General features: G+C 46.5%; 1 protein-coding gene and 1 non-coding gene across 6 annotated transcripts in view; both read right to left on the bottom strand.

Moving 5' to 3' along the window:
• Positions 1–8,067, bottom strand: part of CLPB (ClpB family mitochondrial disaggregase) — a 169,314-nt gene extending 161,247 nt beyond the window's left edge. For 4 of the 5 annotated variants that reach the window (XM_045894361.3, XM_064576973.1, XM_045894365.3 and 1 more), the window contains exons 1-2: positions 7,589–8,067; positions 4,004–4,055 (exon numbers count right to left, since the gene is read on the bottom strand). In XM_045894361.3, coding sequence (XP_045750317.1) covers positions 4,004–4,055; positions 7,589–7,991 — 455 coding nt within the window. In that variant the 5' untranslated portion in view covers positions 7,992–8,067. The remainder of the gene's footprint in view (positions 1–4,003; positions 4,056–7,588) is intronic. The other variant, XM_045894364.3, reaches the window with a different exon arrangement.
• Positions 8,068–9,816: 1,749 nt separating this feature from the next.
• On the bottom strand, positions 9,817–9,923 carry LOC123858048 (U6 spliceosomal RNA). The gene has a single exon (XR_006794017.1). It is a non-coding gene; the product is annotated as a U6 spliceosomal RNA (small nuclear RNA).
• Positions 9,924–13,329: the final 3,406 nt, after the last annotated feature.

Here is a 13,329-nt window from a genome sequence, read left to right as displayed (position 1 = left end):
GAAGAGGAAAGGACCCAGCCTTCCTCTAATATAGCCAATGGACGTATGGAAATAAGACTCTGGACTGTCTGCTTCAAGTTTGCTGAGAAGTCAGTAAAAAGCAACTTTCCCCAAATTCTGTTGTGCTGGGGAATAGAGTATAAGATGTGGGGAAACAGACCTGTCCCTGCCCTGGGGAGGCACACAATCCAGTGGTTTAAGGTGAAGTCTAGCTCACAACCTTCTTAATATCAAGAACAGAATGTGGCGAGTGGCAGATCCTGCCTTGTCCCCTCTAGCCAGGCAGGCTCACGCCACACACGGTTAGCGAGCACCACATAAAGCAGGTCAACAGTGCCTCTACATCAGGGTGACTGTCCAGAGCTGTTGGCTTGATCGTCTCATAAGGTTGTCTATAAGGATTCCTGATTTGGGCAGCAGTGAATCTTGCTGCTTTTCTTGTTCATGGACTGAGTGCCTCCTCAGTCCTGACAGTCAGCCCTAGTTCTCTCACCCAGCCTCCAACTTCTCTTCTAGACAAGGATCACTCTCCTGCCGCAGGCTGGCATGGCCCTTTTCAGATGACTTTTTTTTTTTTTTTTAAAGATTTTATTTATTCATTTGACAGAGATAGACACAGCGAGAGAGGGAACACAAGCAGGGGGAGTGGGAGAGGGAGAAGCGGCCTCCCGCAGAGCGAGGAGCCCGATGCGGGGCTCGATCCCAGGACCCCGAGATCATGACCTGAGCCGAAGGCAGACGTTTAACAACTGAGCCACCCAGGCGCCCCGTCAGATGACTTTCATACCCTCCCAGACCAGAAGGGAGATGTGGGGCAAAGCAAGGGGAGATCACAGCCAGGTGGGAGGAGTCAAGGAAGGCTTCAAAAGGGCTGTAGCACTTGAGCTGAGTCTGGAAGGATTTAAGCAGAGGGTAATGAGCACTGAGTAGAGGGGGTGGTCTGTGTAGAGGGCTCATACCCAGGACCTACGAACTTCAGATTCCACAGCATCCTTAAAGAGGAGGATGAAGCACTTCCTCTCTGAGCAGAAGAACCTCAGGCTGCTGCCCTTCACTATCCAGAGCTTTCCCAAGGCTCTAGGGCTAAGGAAGGTTGGGGGACATCAAGGCAGAGATGCACAGAGCCTCAGAAGGGCAATGGGGAAAGAACAGTAAAGGACAGTATTATTCACCAGATCTGAGTTTTATTCCAAATACTGATATCAGAGACGATACTGATCACACACTTGGTGACCTAACCATGTATAAACTATGTTTAAGGGGTTTTTAAAAATTGAGAATGGGACTCTATCCTGCCATAGGCAGGTCTGTTGGACGGAGCTAAAAGCAGGATACACAGGAAGAACCTAAGAGCGGCATGAAGCACCTATGCAGAGTCTAGGGCATAGAAAAGCTGAATAAACACCAGCTGTAGGAATTCAAAAGAACTGTTCTTTTAGGGGCGCCTGGGTGGCTCAGTTGGTTAAGCGACTGCCTTCGGCTCAGGTCATGATCCTAGAGTCCCGGGATCGAGTCCCGCATCGGGCTCCCTGCTCGGCGGCGAGCCTGCTTCTTCCTCTGACCCTCCCCCCTCTCATGTGCTCTCTCTCTCTCTCATTCTGTCTCAAATAAATAAATAGAATCTTAAAAAAAACCCAAAACTGTTCTTTTAGCAAGGATGGCCAGGCTCTCCCCACCTCCACCTCTAGACCTAGCTCTATTAGCAGGAAAAACTATAGTTGATAGGTTACATGTCTGTTTCCTCGAGACCAGAGCCTGGGTCACGGCCCATCTCCAGTACCTTCCAGCAGAGGCCTACCCATTCATGCATAAGCAGGAAGTCTTTTGGGTGAGGAGGGGGTTCCTAATTCAGGCCTTTATCACCTTGAATTTGTCTTATTGAAACAGCCTCTCCTCACTTGTTTATTCTTCACCCTTCTGAATGATCCTAACTGAGTCACTCCCCTGCTCAAAAACCTTCCATGTCTCCCCAGTGCTTATAGGATAAGCATCCTAGACTCCTCACCATGGGCTTTCTAAGCCCTGCACACTGGCTTCTCTCAAGCCAGCTGCCCTCCTTCCCCACCCCCTGCAGGGCAGTACACCTCAGCAGCACCCACAGGACACCGGGCCCAGCAGCCAGCCAGCAGCTCCTGTCCCGTCTTTGCTGTTCCCTACTCTTTGCTTCAGAGTGGGGGGGCACAGGGGGACGCAGGAGGTCAGAAGAGTAGGGGTAAGACTGCTGTGCTGAAAGTCAGGCTCTGTGCCTCGCTCACCTCTGACTCCCTTACAAGGGGTGAAGGGAGACTCTGAGTCATCATGACCAAAAGAGATGAGGCAACTGGAGGCAGGAGAAAAGCAGCTAGAGACTGGAGACACACAGGAAAGGCCCTTACAAATGCGAGCCACACAGGCAAGAAGCAATGTTCTGCATCACACACATCAGAAATTCAATCACTTCCTGCATTCTTTTGACGAGTGTTTAATTGCTATTAGAAAAACGTTTTTTTTGAGAGAGCTAAAATAATCAACACTCAGGGGCTTAATGGAATAGGGTAAACTCAGCCTCCCCTGGGTGACGGATCAGTGGATTCACGGCATTGCTGCTTTGCAAATACACCACCTAAACTGGGTTGCCAGAGCTAAGCAGCAGCCTGGCAGTCCTCAGCAGGAGGGCTGACCGATCACTGACAGGTGGCTTGAGGGTCAGCAAAGGCCTGGGGGGGGGCGGGCACAGCCAGTTTTGCCCCCTCACTCCCTTGTACTGCAGCAGAGGGAAGCGCGGCTCAGCTGTTTCTGGGGAAATGAAGATGCCACGCACAGCCGGCAGTTATGAATGGCTCTTATAACAACAAGCCGACATCTGTGCTTGGTTTTTAAGATGCATCGTCGCATGTTTATTAAACTATTGCTCCATCGTATTTATTTGGCTACGAAACAACTCCCAGCCCACACTTCCAAAAGTGGTTTATTAAAAACTAAGCCTTGAACATTAATACTCAAAAGCACCCCTGAGAATCAATAATAATGCTGCAGATAAAATGAAAGGGAATCAAAGCAGTAAGTCTTGGTGGGGGCTGCAGCTGACTTTCAACACTTTCTTATATGTTCAGGCAGCTGGAGTGAGAAGGAGCACCGAGAGTGTGGCACTGAATGCAGGGGTAGCCACCCCAAACACAGGACTTCCTGTCTAATATGTGGACATGGTAGCAGGGAAGGGGGGTATCCTGGGGCCACCTCGCTTTATACAAAGGGCCAAAAAAGGCCAAGATGAAGCCCAGCGCAGGCCACTAGTTTCACCAAGAATAAAACCTCTGCCCCTAACCAACAGCCCCATACTGAAGTGCTGGGGTGGCACCAGTCTGAGCATCTATCCTGGACACAGACTGCCCAGCCCCGGCACCAGGCTGAGCCTCAGCCTGAGTCCTGTCCCTGCCCAGAACAAACCTCAGTTCCAACCTGCCAGTGGTCCTAAGGGGCCCAGCTGAGCCAGGCAGGCTGGAAGAATGCACTCAGCCCCTGAGCAGGAGCCCAGTATGTGCACCCCAGCCCTTCAGGAAGATCTTTCTAGCCCCAGAAGACCCGACAGAAAGGCTTCTTCCAGCTCCCTCCCAAATCCCCAAACCTTTCCATGGGTGCCCACCTGTACCCCATCCAGGCAGCAAGCAATAACACATGGCCAGTTCCACAAACATGTAAGAACAAATTGGAAGATTCAGTAAAGAACCCGCAGGATGTGGAAGGGACTCTAAACCATGCCCTGCTAAGAATAAGACAGTGGAAGGATCCAGAGATGTTTGGGGTCAAGAAAAAAGGAGACACAGGGCTGACTCCCCACCTTAAAAAATCTAAGGGTTGACCTGGGCCAAGGCAGCCCAGGTGACTGTGACTATAGGGAAGTTACAGGGTTCACTTTCCAGATGAGTGTGAGGATTTCCTCCAAGGCAGTCATCACTGGAGCAAGGGGTTCACCCAGCTCAGGCCCTCCTGTAGGGGAGAGCAAGTCCTGGGGATCGACACTCACCTGCTGACTTCTTGGACATTGTTGGTGCGAGCAGCTTCCATCAGGGCTGCATCTGAAAAGAAAGGGGGCACTTGTCAGATCCCTGGTCAGGACCTACCCTCAGAGCTAACTGTATGGAGGGCCCAGTAAAACAATGGAAATGGAAGAACTTCAGAAACATGGGCTTTGGGGTGCCTGGTTGGTGCAGTGAGTTAATCGTCTGACTCTTGGTTTTGGCCAGAGTCAAGATTTCAGGGTCCTGAGATCAAGCCCTGCACTGGGCTCCATGCTGAGTGTGGAGTCTGCTTGGGTTTCTCTCTCCCTCTCCCTCTGCCCCTCCCCCCCCAAAAATAAATAAATAAAAGGAAGGAAACATGGGCTTTAACGAAGGAAATGATGCCAAGGCATGTAAAGAGAAAGCTAATCATCCCCTGCCTACATGGTAGGCACTGTTAACCTATCTTCCACATCCATTACAGAGCCCAAACTTGTAACTCTTATCATACAGGTGATCCAGGTAAAGTGTTAGCAACCATGTGCTGCCTATGGCAAATGCGTGATATGTGAATCCCTTCACTCTTCATTAGCTAGAAAGCTCAGACTAATATGTTTCACATGGCTGTCATTGTTACTAGTCATCCCCCTACCTCATCCCACTTTCTCCCCCAACACTGATTTCTCAGCGTAGTTTTGAATCTCATGTCAAAAGTCACCAACCCTGCACAGAGGAACAGGCAGGGGTGTGGGCTCCTCAGTTAAGAGCCTTGACCAGGAGCCAGGAGGCCCAACCATCTGCCCCCTACTCCCTGGGCTGTGGCAGCCCCTTTCCCTCTCAACTCCAGCTTCCATGACTATAAAGTAGATGCAATAATCCTTGCCCTGGCAAGCCTCACGAGGATTCCAAGGAGATGAAATGATGGTTGAAAAACATGCCAACTCCTCGGTGCCAAGCTCAGCAAAGGGAGACCCAAAGCAGAGTGTTGCAATCCCTTAGCAAACACCTAGCAGAAAAGCAATGCTAAGCCTGGCCTGGCCTGAGCAGTCTGCAGGCTGTTGGCACCACCTTGTGGCCACAAAGAAAAACTTCGTGACTCAGAAAAACTATTAATAGTAGAGGCAAGATTTTTTCAAATGGTCATGGAGCCCTATGTGCCCAGCATGGTTCTGAGCTCCATTGTTGAACACTGGAGAGACTCATACCCAGCCCTGCCTCAGGGAGTTCTCAGTCCAGCCAAGAGACTCACCCAGCAAAACATGAGAGGAGGCACGGCAGTAGGGTAGAAAGAGCAGGATATGGAGACAGACAGACCTGGGCTCCCACCCCAATTCTGCCACTTACATGCTGTATGAGCTGGCCAACTTATCTAACCTCCTGAGCCTCAGTTTCCAGGGATAAGACAGCCACCTTGTCATGCATACACAAACCAGATCTGTGGTTCAAACATTAGTGTCTCCACCCCACCTGCCAGCCTAGAGTCCAGGGAGAGGTCTTTCCTGGTTATCTTCCCCCATGGTTCTCTAAGCACACATCCAGGGATGCTCAGACAGCCCTCAGTTGGAAGGGGAACAAAGCTTCCTCAGAGATCACTGTAACCACTCTTCCCTCATTCTGCAGAAAGAAGTGGCTTCTGCAAGGTCACAGGGGGAATGAGAAGGAACTGAGAGTCAGGGCCTCCCGGCTCCTACAGGGTAGTTTCTACTGCACCATATGGAGGGCCTGAGCTTTTAACTCCAAATCAGGGTACAGCATAGGCTAGCAAAGTCTGAAGGGTTGGAAGTGATCATGGTTTTGGTCATTACTTACTTTAGAAAGTAGACAAAGTCCATATTGGTGCCCCCAGGAACCTCTAAGGCAAGACCTTGGACCCCTCCCCCAATTCATCTAAGCATACTAGCCTCAGGACATTCCCTGCTCATGAACTTTCCGTGGCTCTCCACTGCCCATGGGAGAAATTCCAAACCCTCCAAAAACCCTCCTGACATCCAGGCCCCACTCCATCTGCTCTCACCTCATTCCAAAGACCCCCTGTCCTCCAATCAGGCTGGCTAACCTGCCAGCCCCTGCACACACCATGCTGACTTGTGACCCCCATATCCATGAAGTCTTTGCATGCAATACAATCCAACTCAAGACACATTTACGGAGTACCTACTACGTTCCAGATGCTATGGTGGACAAACAATGTGAAAGTATTAGGGAAAGGAACTCGTATCAACCTGAAAAAAAGATAAGCTGCATTCCTCGCTCTCATGGAGCTCACAATGTCACTCCTTTTCATCTCTTGCCTCATCCTGCTGAGTATCTTACCCATCCTGACCCTGCTGGCCCTCGAATCCCCCAACAACACATTGTCATACCACTTACCAGACCCATCGGCCTAACTGCCTGAACTGTCTCCTTAAATGACTTTGTGCTGCTAGGAGTTCCACACCTCCCAAAATTGGGCTCACAGAGAGTATTCAAAAAATGCTCAAAGTTATAGAATTATAGCATGCCTAAGCTAGAAGAGCCCTTATAGTCTCTATTTCAACATCCTCATTTTGTAGATGAGGAAACAGGGCCAGTGAGGATGAGAAGCAAGAGTCCAAAGTCACAATGGGAGTTACAGGTAGAACCAGAACAAGATCCCAGAGGTCCTTACTCCCAATTCAGGACCCTTCCTTTACAGCTGGCCACATCCTGCTAAATAAACTTAGTTCAAGGTAGTCCCCATTCTTGCTCCCAAGTCTGAGAGCTTGGGATGCATGAAACCTATGAACACCATGCTTCCAGCTTTACCCCCTGAGGAACTACTGAGAACCTGAGTGGTTGGACTCATGCAGGCCAGAAGTCTGGCTGCCTGCTCTCCCAGTCCCTGCTCAACTCCTTGCACCCAGGTGAGATGGCAAGCTGGGTCAGCCAGCCCCCATGGTTGCTTTTGGGTCTCTAAGGATCCAACTTCCTTGTTTTTCTTCTCCTGCCAACTGCATGGCTTGACAAGATCACCTCACACCTGAGACCAGGGACAACAAAACCCCGGGGACTCTGATGGGCAGACCCAGACTGCTGAACTCCAAGACTCAAAATAACAGCACTGTAAGAGTACTGAGAAATCATTCTTTACTGTGTAAGGGGGGGGGGACGTGAAACCAGAGAGGAGCAAGGGGTGAACAGTGGCAACGCTGGTACTGAAACCAAGTTCCTACTTCCTTTCTTAGGCCACCTTCCGCCGGGAAAACTTCTCTGAACTATCTAGTAGTTACCGTTAGAACACACGGTGGTTTCCTGGAGACCTCTTAAGAGAAGAACTGGACCAGGCAGAATATTAGGACATAAAAGGACGATGCTCTAATTTTAGATGTATCATTCAATGTCTCCATCGTACAGATGGACAAAGCAGCGCCCAAAGAAGGGAGGTGACCTATGATAGGAAGTGATACAACTCAGAGGCACTGAGCTCTCCAGTTCACCACCCTGCCCCAGTGACCAGACGATGTCTGAGTCCTTCCAGGACTGAAGCTCTGCTGCTCTGAATCTATAAGCAACTCCCGCCCTCCAAAGATAACGGAGTCAGGTCACTCCTCCCGCCTCTATCTTCCTCGAACCCAGACTGCCCCGATAATCACCCTTGTTGGACGGGCTCTTGCTGTAACAGTGAACCACTAGCGCCGTGGCCAGGGCCCACATGCTCAGTCCGGCCCTCTTGGGGACCCCGTTCCAGCTGTCCTGTCCCGGGAGTGTTTCTTCTGGGCTAGGAAGGCGTCCCCATGTTGCGGCTACGAGGCACTGGGTCTCGGTGCGTCCTCCCTGGCGCCCCCATGTGGCTGCCCCTTCTCGGGGGTGGAAGGCCAACGATGTTCCAGGGCGCCCCCCGACGGCCGCCCTCAGCCACTGCGGCTCCCCGCGGCCCGCGGTGGTCACACTCTGGCTGGAGGCACTTCCATGACTCCGGAGCGACGGGGACCTAAGCTGATGGAGGAGGAGCCGCGGCGCCAGCGCTGTTCTCCTCAACACCAGGAACCCCAGCATCGTGACAGCCGCTTAGATAACCCCCTGGTGCCGGCCCCTGCGCTGGCCGCGTCCAACATGGCTGCCGCGGCGCGTTCGAAGGCGCCGCGAACGCGGTGGGATACCGCACTACTTCACGGGAGTGGTAGTCCACAGCCTTAGATTTTTCCGCAACTGGAGAACAAATAAACTACATTTCCCAGAAAGCTGTGGAACATACGTCACAATGACAGACGACTTAGAGGAGCCTGATGCATATTGGGAAATGGAGTTCGAGTGAGGGGGCGTGGTAAGAGGGGAAATGCCTGGGTAAGAACGTGGAGATTAGAATTAAGGTTAGAATCCCAGCGCCTCCTGCCAAGTTTAGTTAAAATATGCGACGCAGTTTCTGACTACTGCAAGTTAAACAGGGGATCTTCAGCAGAAGCCTATTATGAAACGTATGCTTATTTCTTTTAGCCTATTTCTCTTTTTTAGCCTGGGACAGCTTTTCAAAAAAGATGTCTAGGGTAACCAGTACACCTGTAACAGCAATTCTCTTTATTTTCCTACACAGACTTCCTTTCTGTTGAAAAGCTAACTCCTAGTCTTGCTTTCTCACTTGTGTTATTTTCTAAGGGTTTTCACGTGGGTTGTCCCATTGAATCTCATGACAGCTGCATGTGGGGAAGCTGGGCAAGGAATGTTATTCCTGTCTACAGGAAAGGGAATTTCAGTTCAGAGGCGGAAAAAAATTGCTAATCAATCAATCAATAAAGCTCAGATCTTCTAACTCGGAGCCCAATACCTGCACCCCCATTTCTTCCTCTCTTTTCCAGACTGAACCCACAAGCAGGTAACAGAGGAAGCTCTTTTATGCCAGTCCCATCTCTTACTTCTGCCCTTCCCTTAGGTCTCTGCTCAAACTTCATATTATCAGAGCCTTCTCTGACGATTTTATTTAAAATAGCAATTCTCTTTCCCACATCCTTCCTATCTTGCCTAATTTTTCTTCACAGTACTTACCATCTGACATACTGAAAATTTATTGTGTTTAATGTCTTTCTCCAATAGAGCATGAGCCCCACAAAACAGGGACTTTGTTTTTTTCTCTCTTACATTACTAGCACTCAGAACGATGTCTGGAACAAAAAGAGATGCTCAATAAATATTCCTTTGGTAAAAGGATTACTCCTGCCTTATTATTGTGGAGAAATGAATATAAGCTTTGGAGTGCAGGCAGACCTGGATTTCAATTTTAACTCTTGCATTTACTATATGTGTGACCTTGGACAAACTTCCTTACCCTTTTCATTGTTAATTTCCTCATTGTTATCAAAGATAATATGATCTACCCTCAAGAGGATTGCTTGTATTAAATTAGATAATATGTAGACCACCACTGTCCCTGGCTTATATTAGGTCTTCCAGAAATGGCAGCTAGCATTGTTTTCCCTGCTCTAGGGGTGCACTGGATTCCCTACTCTAAACTTCATTTTAAGTTTTTATTTAAATTCCAGTTAGTTAACATACAGTATAATATTAGTTTCAGATGTACAATATACATCAGCCACTCTATATATTACTCCGTGCTTATCGCGGTAAGTATACTCTTAATACCCTTCACATATTTCACCCATCGCCCCACCCACCTCCCCTCTGGTAACCATCAGTTTGTTCTCTATAGTTAAGAGTCTGTTTCTTGGTTTGCCTTCCTCTCTTTTTTCCCCTTTGTTCATTTGTTTTGTTTCTTAAATTCCACATACGAGTGAAATCATATGGTATTTGTCTTTCTCTGACTTATTTCGCTCAACATAATACTCTCTAGCTCCATCCATGTTGTTGCAAATGGCAAGATTTCATTCTTAAAAATATGGAACACTTTACAAATTTGCATGTCATTCTTGTGCAGTGGTCATGCTAATCTTCTCTGTATCGTTCCAATTTTAGTATATGTGCTGCCAAATCGAGCACCCTACTCTAAACTTGAGGGCAGAGATGGAGTTTCTTATTTCCGATCTTTAGTAAGGCACTCAGTAAATAGCTGTTAAATGGACAAATGACTTCTTAAATTACTCAATAGCAAAAGCATTTTGACCTTCCTATTTTAAGAGAGTCCCAGGACATCCTGTTTTATTAGACACTCTACTCAGGATAGCAGCTTCACCCTCCCTGTATTCTTAGAATACTTGTGCTTCCCAACTTAGGGCTGATCTCAGCCAGAAGGGCGATCTCTGATGACCCATTACCAGGTGGGTCACAAGATGGTGTGAGTATGCATCACTCAGCCCCTCCTACTGCAGGCGCTTTCCAGCACCTTTCAGTTTACTGCGCAACTTGCAATCATTGGGTAATTCTCAAAGCACTTACCCATTGATTCCCTTATTTGATTTTCATAAATAACATTGTGGGGGGTGTCAAGGCAGGGTTGAATTAGAAGAAAACATAAAGTAATTAAACAAATAAATAGAGTAGGGAAGCTTTCTGGGTGTGACACAAAACTCAGAGCCCACAATAGAAAAGACCGATATATTTGACTCTACAAAAAAATAATTCTGATAGTGAAATATATATAGTGAAAAATATACACAGTGAAAAAATGACAATATGGGGAAAAAATATATTCACACCACAGTGATGAAGGGCTACGTAATACAGAAAACTCCTACAAAATATGCAAAAGGCCTACCATACAAGAGACAAATGCACAAGGGCAATGCCTATGGTAGCTTATACTGTGCCTTTGTGCAAAGTAAAGAACGGGTCTCCCTGAGGATGAATTAGAAAAAGAACCTGCACAGTGTGTGTGACTAGGTGAGCAGGGCGCTGCCGGATTTCACCCTTCCACTTCCATGAGCTGCATAGCCAAACTTAGCAGCCTCAAGCAAAGGACTTGACCAAAGAGCTCATGAGAAAAAAAAATACAAGTTGTATTTAAACATATGAAAATATGCTCAACTACACCCATGATAAGAGATGTACAAATTAAAGCTTTATTGATCCATATCTTACACCATAAACAAAAATCATCTCAAAATGGATTATAGACATAAATGTAAAACCTAAACTCTAAAACTTCTAGAAGAAAACATGAAGAAAATCTTCCTGATGTTCAGTGAGGCAAAGATTTCTTAGATATAATACCAAAACCATGATCCATTAAAAAAAAAAAAGGTAAAATTTGACTTTGTCAAAATTAAGAACTTTTGCTCCTCAAAAGCCACTGTTAAGAGAATTAACAGAGGGGTGCCTGGGTGGCTCAGCTGGTTAAGTGGCTGACTCTGGATTTCAGCTCAGGTCATGGTCTCAGGGTCCTGGGATCTAGTGTCATCAGTCTCCATGCTCAGCAGGGAGAGAGAGTGAACAGAGAAACCACAAAGGGGAGAAAATATTTGTAAATTATACATCCAATAAAGACTTGTACCAGAATATAAAAAGGATTCTCAAAACTCAATACAGTAATAAGAAAATGACCCTATTTTTAAAATGGGAAAAATATTTGAATAGACACTTCACCAAAGTGAAATAAAATAAACACATGAAAAGACCCTCAATACCATTACTACGATTCATTAGGAAAATGAAAATAAAAAATTACCATTACATATCTATTAAAATGTCTAAAATTAAAAAGACTGACCCTACCAAATATTTTTTTTTAAAGATTTTATTTATTTATTTGAGACAGAGAGAATGAGAGAGACAGAGAGCACATGAGAGGGGGGAGGGTCAGAGGGAGAAGCAGGCTCCCTGCTGAGCAGGCAGCCCGATGCGGGACTCGATCCCGGAACTCCGGGATCATGACCTGAGCAGAAGGCAGTCGCTTAACCAACTGAGCCACCCAGGCGCCCTGACCCTACCAAATATTGGTGAGAATTTAGTGCAGCTGGAACACTCTCATGCTGCTAATGGTAATGTAAAATGGTAGAATTTCTTTGGAAAACAGTTTGGCGGTTTCCTTAAAAGTTAAATATACATCTACCATATGATCCAGCCATTCTACTTCTAGGTATTTACCCAAGAGAAAGAGAAACCTATGTCCCTACAAAGACTTGGTCATGAATATTTTATTCGTGATAGTTAAAAGCTGGAAACAGCTGGGACCTGGCTGGCTCAGTTGGAGGAGCATGCGACTCTTGATCTCAGGGTTGTGAGTTCGAGCCACACATTGGCTGTAGAGATTACTTAAAAATAAAGTCTTTAAAAATAAAATCTTTAAAACAACAACAAAACCAGGTGGTTATTTAAAAAACATCTGCTACAAGCAAAAAGAAACAACCTAAATGTCTACTGAAACAAGAATACATAAAGAAATTGTAGTGGATCCATACAGTGGAATACTACTTAGCAATAAAAAGGAATCAACTATTGATAGATGACATGGATAAATCTCAAAATAATTATGTTGAGTGAAAGAAGTGAGATTAAGAAAAAAGACTGCAGGGGCACCTGGGTGGCTCCATAGGTTAAGCAGCTACCTTTGGCTCAGGTCATGATCCTGGGGTCCTGGGATCAGGCCCAAGTCAGGCTCCCTGCTTAGCAGGGAGTCTACTTCTCCCTCTTCCTCTGCAGCTCCCCTTGCTTGTGCTCTCTCTCTCACTCTCTCTTTCTCTGTCAAATAAATAAATAAAATCTTTAAAAAGAAAGAAGAAAGAAAGAAGGAAGAAAGAAAGAAAGAAGAGAAAGAAAGAAAAAAGACTGCATGCTGTATTATCCCATTTATATAAGATTCTAGAAAATAAAATCTAATTTATAATAACACAAAGCAGACCGGCAGTGGTTGTATGGGGATGGGTGGGAAGGAAGGTGTGGGGGGAGGGGAATTACAAAAGGATACAAGGAAACCTTTGGGATGATGGATATGTTCATTATATTGGTTGTGGTGATGGCTCACAAGAGCACAAATGTCAAAATTGATCAAATTTATACTTTAAACATGTGCAGTTTATTGCATGTCAATTACACTTCAACAAAGTGTTCTTAAAAACTATAAGATAAGGGTACCTGGGTGGCTCAGTCGGTTAAGCGTCAGACTCTTGATTTCGGCTCAGGTCATGATCTCAGGGTTGTGGGATCAAGCCCCACACTCAGAGCACGGAACCCGCCTGAGGAGGCTCTCTTTCCACCACCCCCGCCCGCAGTGCTCTCACTCACACACTCTCTCTCTAATAAATAAAATAAAAATTACAAAATAAAATAAAAACTATAACATAGGGGAACCTGACTAGCTCCGTCGGTGGAGCATGCAACTCTTGATCTCAGGGTTATGAATTCAAGCCCCATGTTGGGTGTAGAGATTACTTAAAGGAAAAACAAACTATAAGATATGGTTTACCTATCAGATTGTCAAATATATACTTTAAATATATTTTAAGCATAT

This window comes from Mirounga angustirostris, unplaced genomic scaffold (assembly GCF_029215605.1).
Source record: "Mirounga angustirostris isolate CCGP_5_RB_7025 unplaced genomic scaffold, mMirAng1.0.hap1 SCAF_13, whole genome shotgun sequence".
Taxonomy (NCBI): Eukaryota; Metazoa; Chordata; class Mammalia; order Carnivora; family Phocidae; genus Mirounga; species Mirounga angustirostris.
Note: the sequence above shows the minus strand (reverse complement) of the source record. Positions and strands in the feature narration are given on the sequence as shown.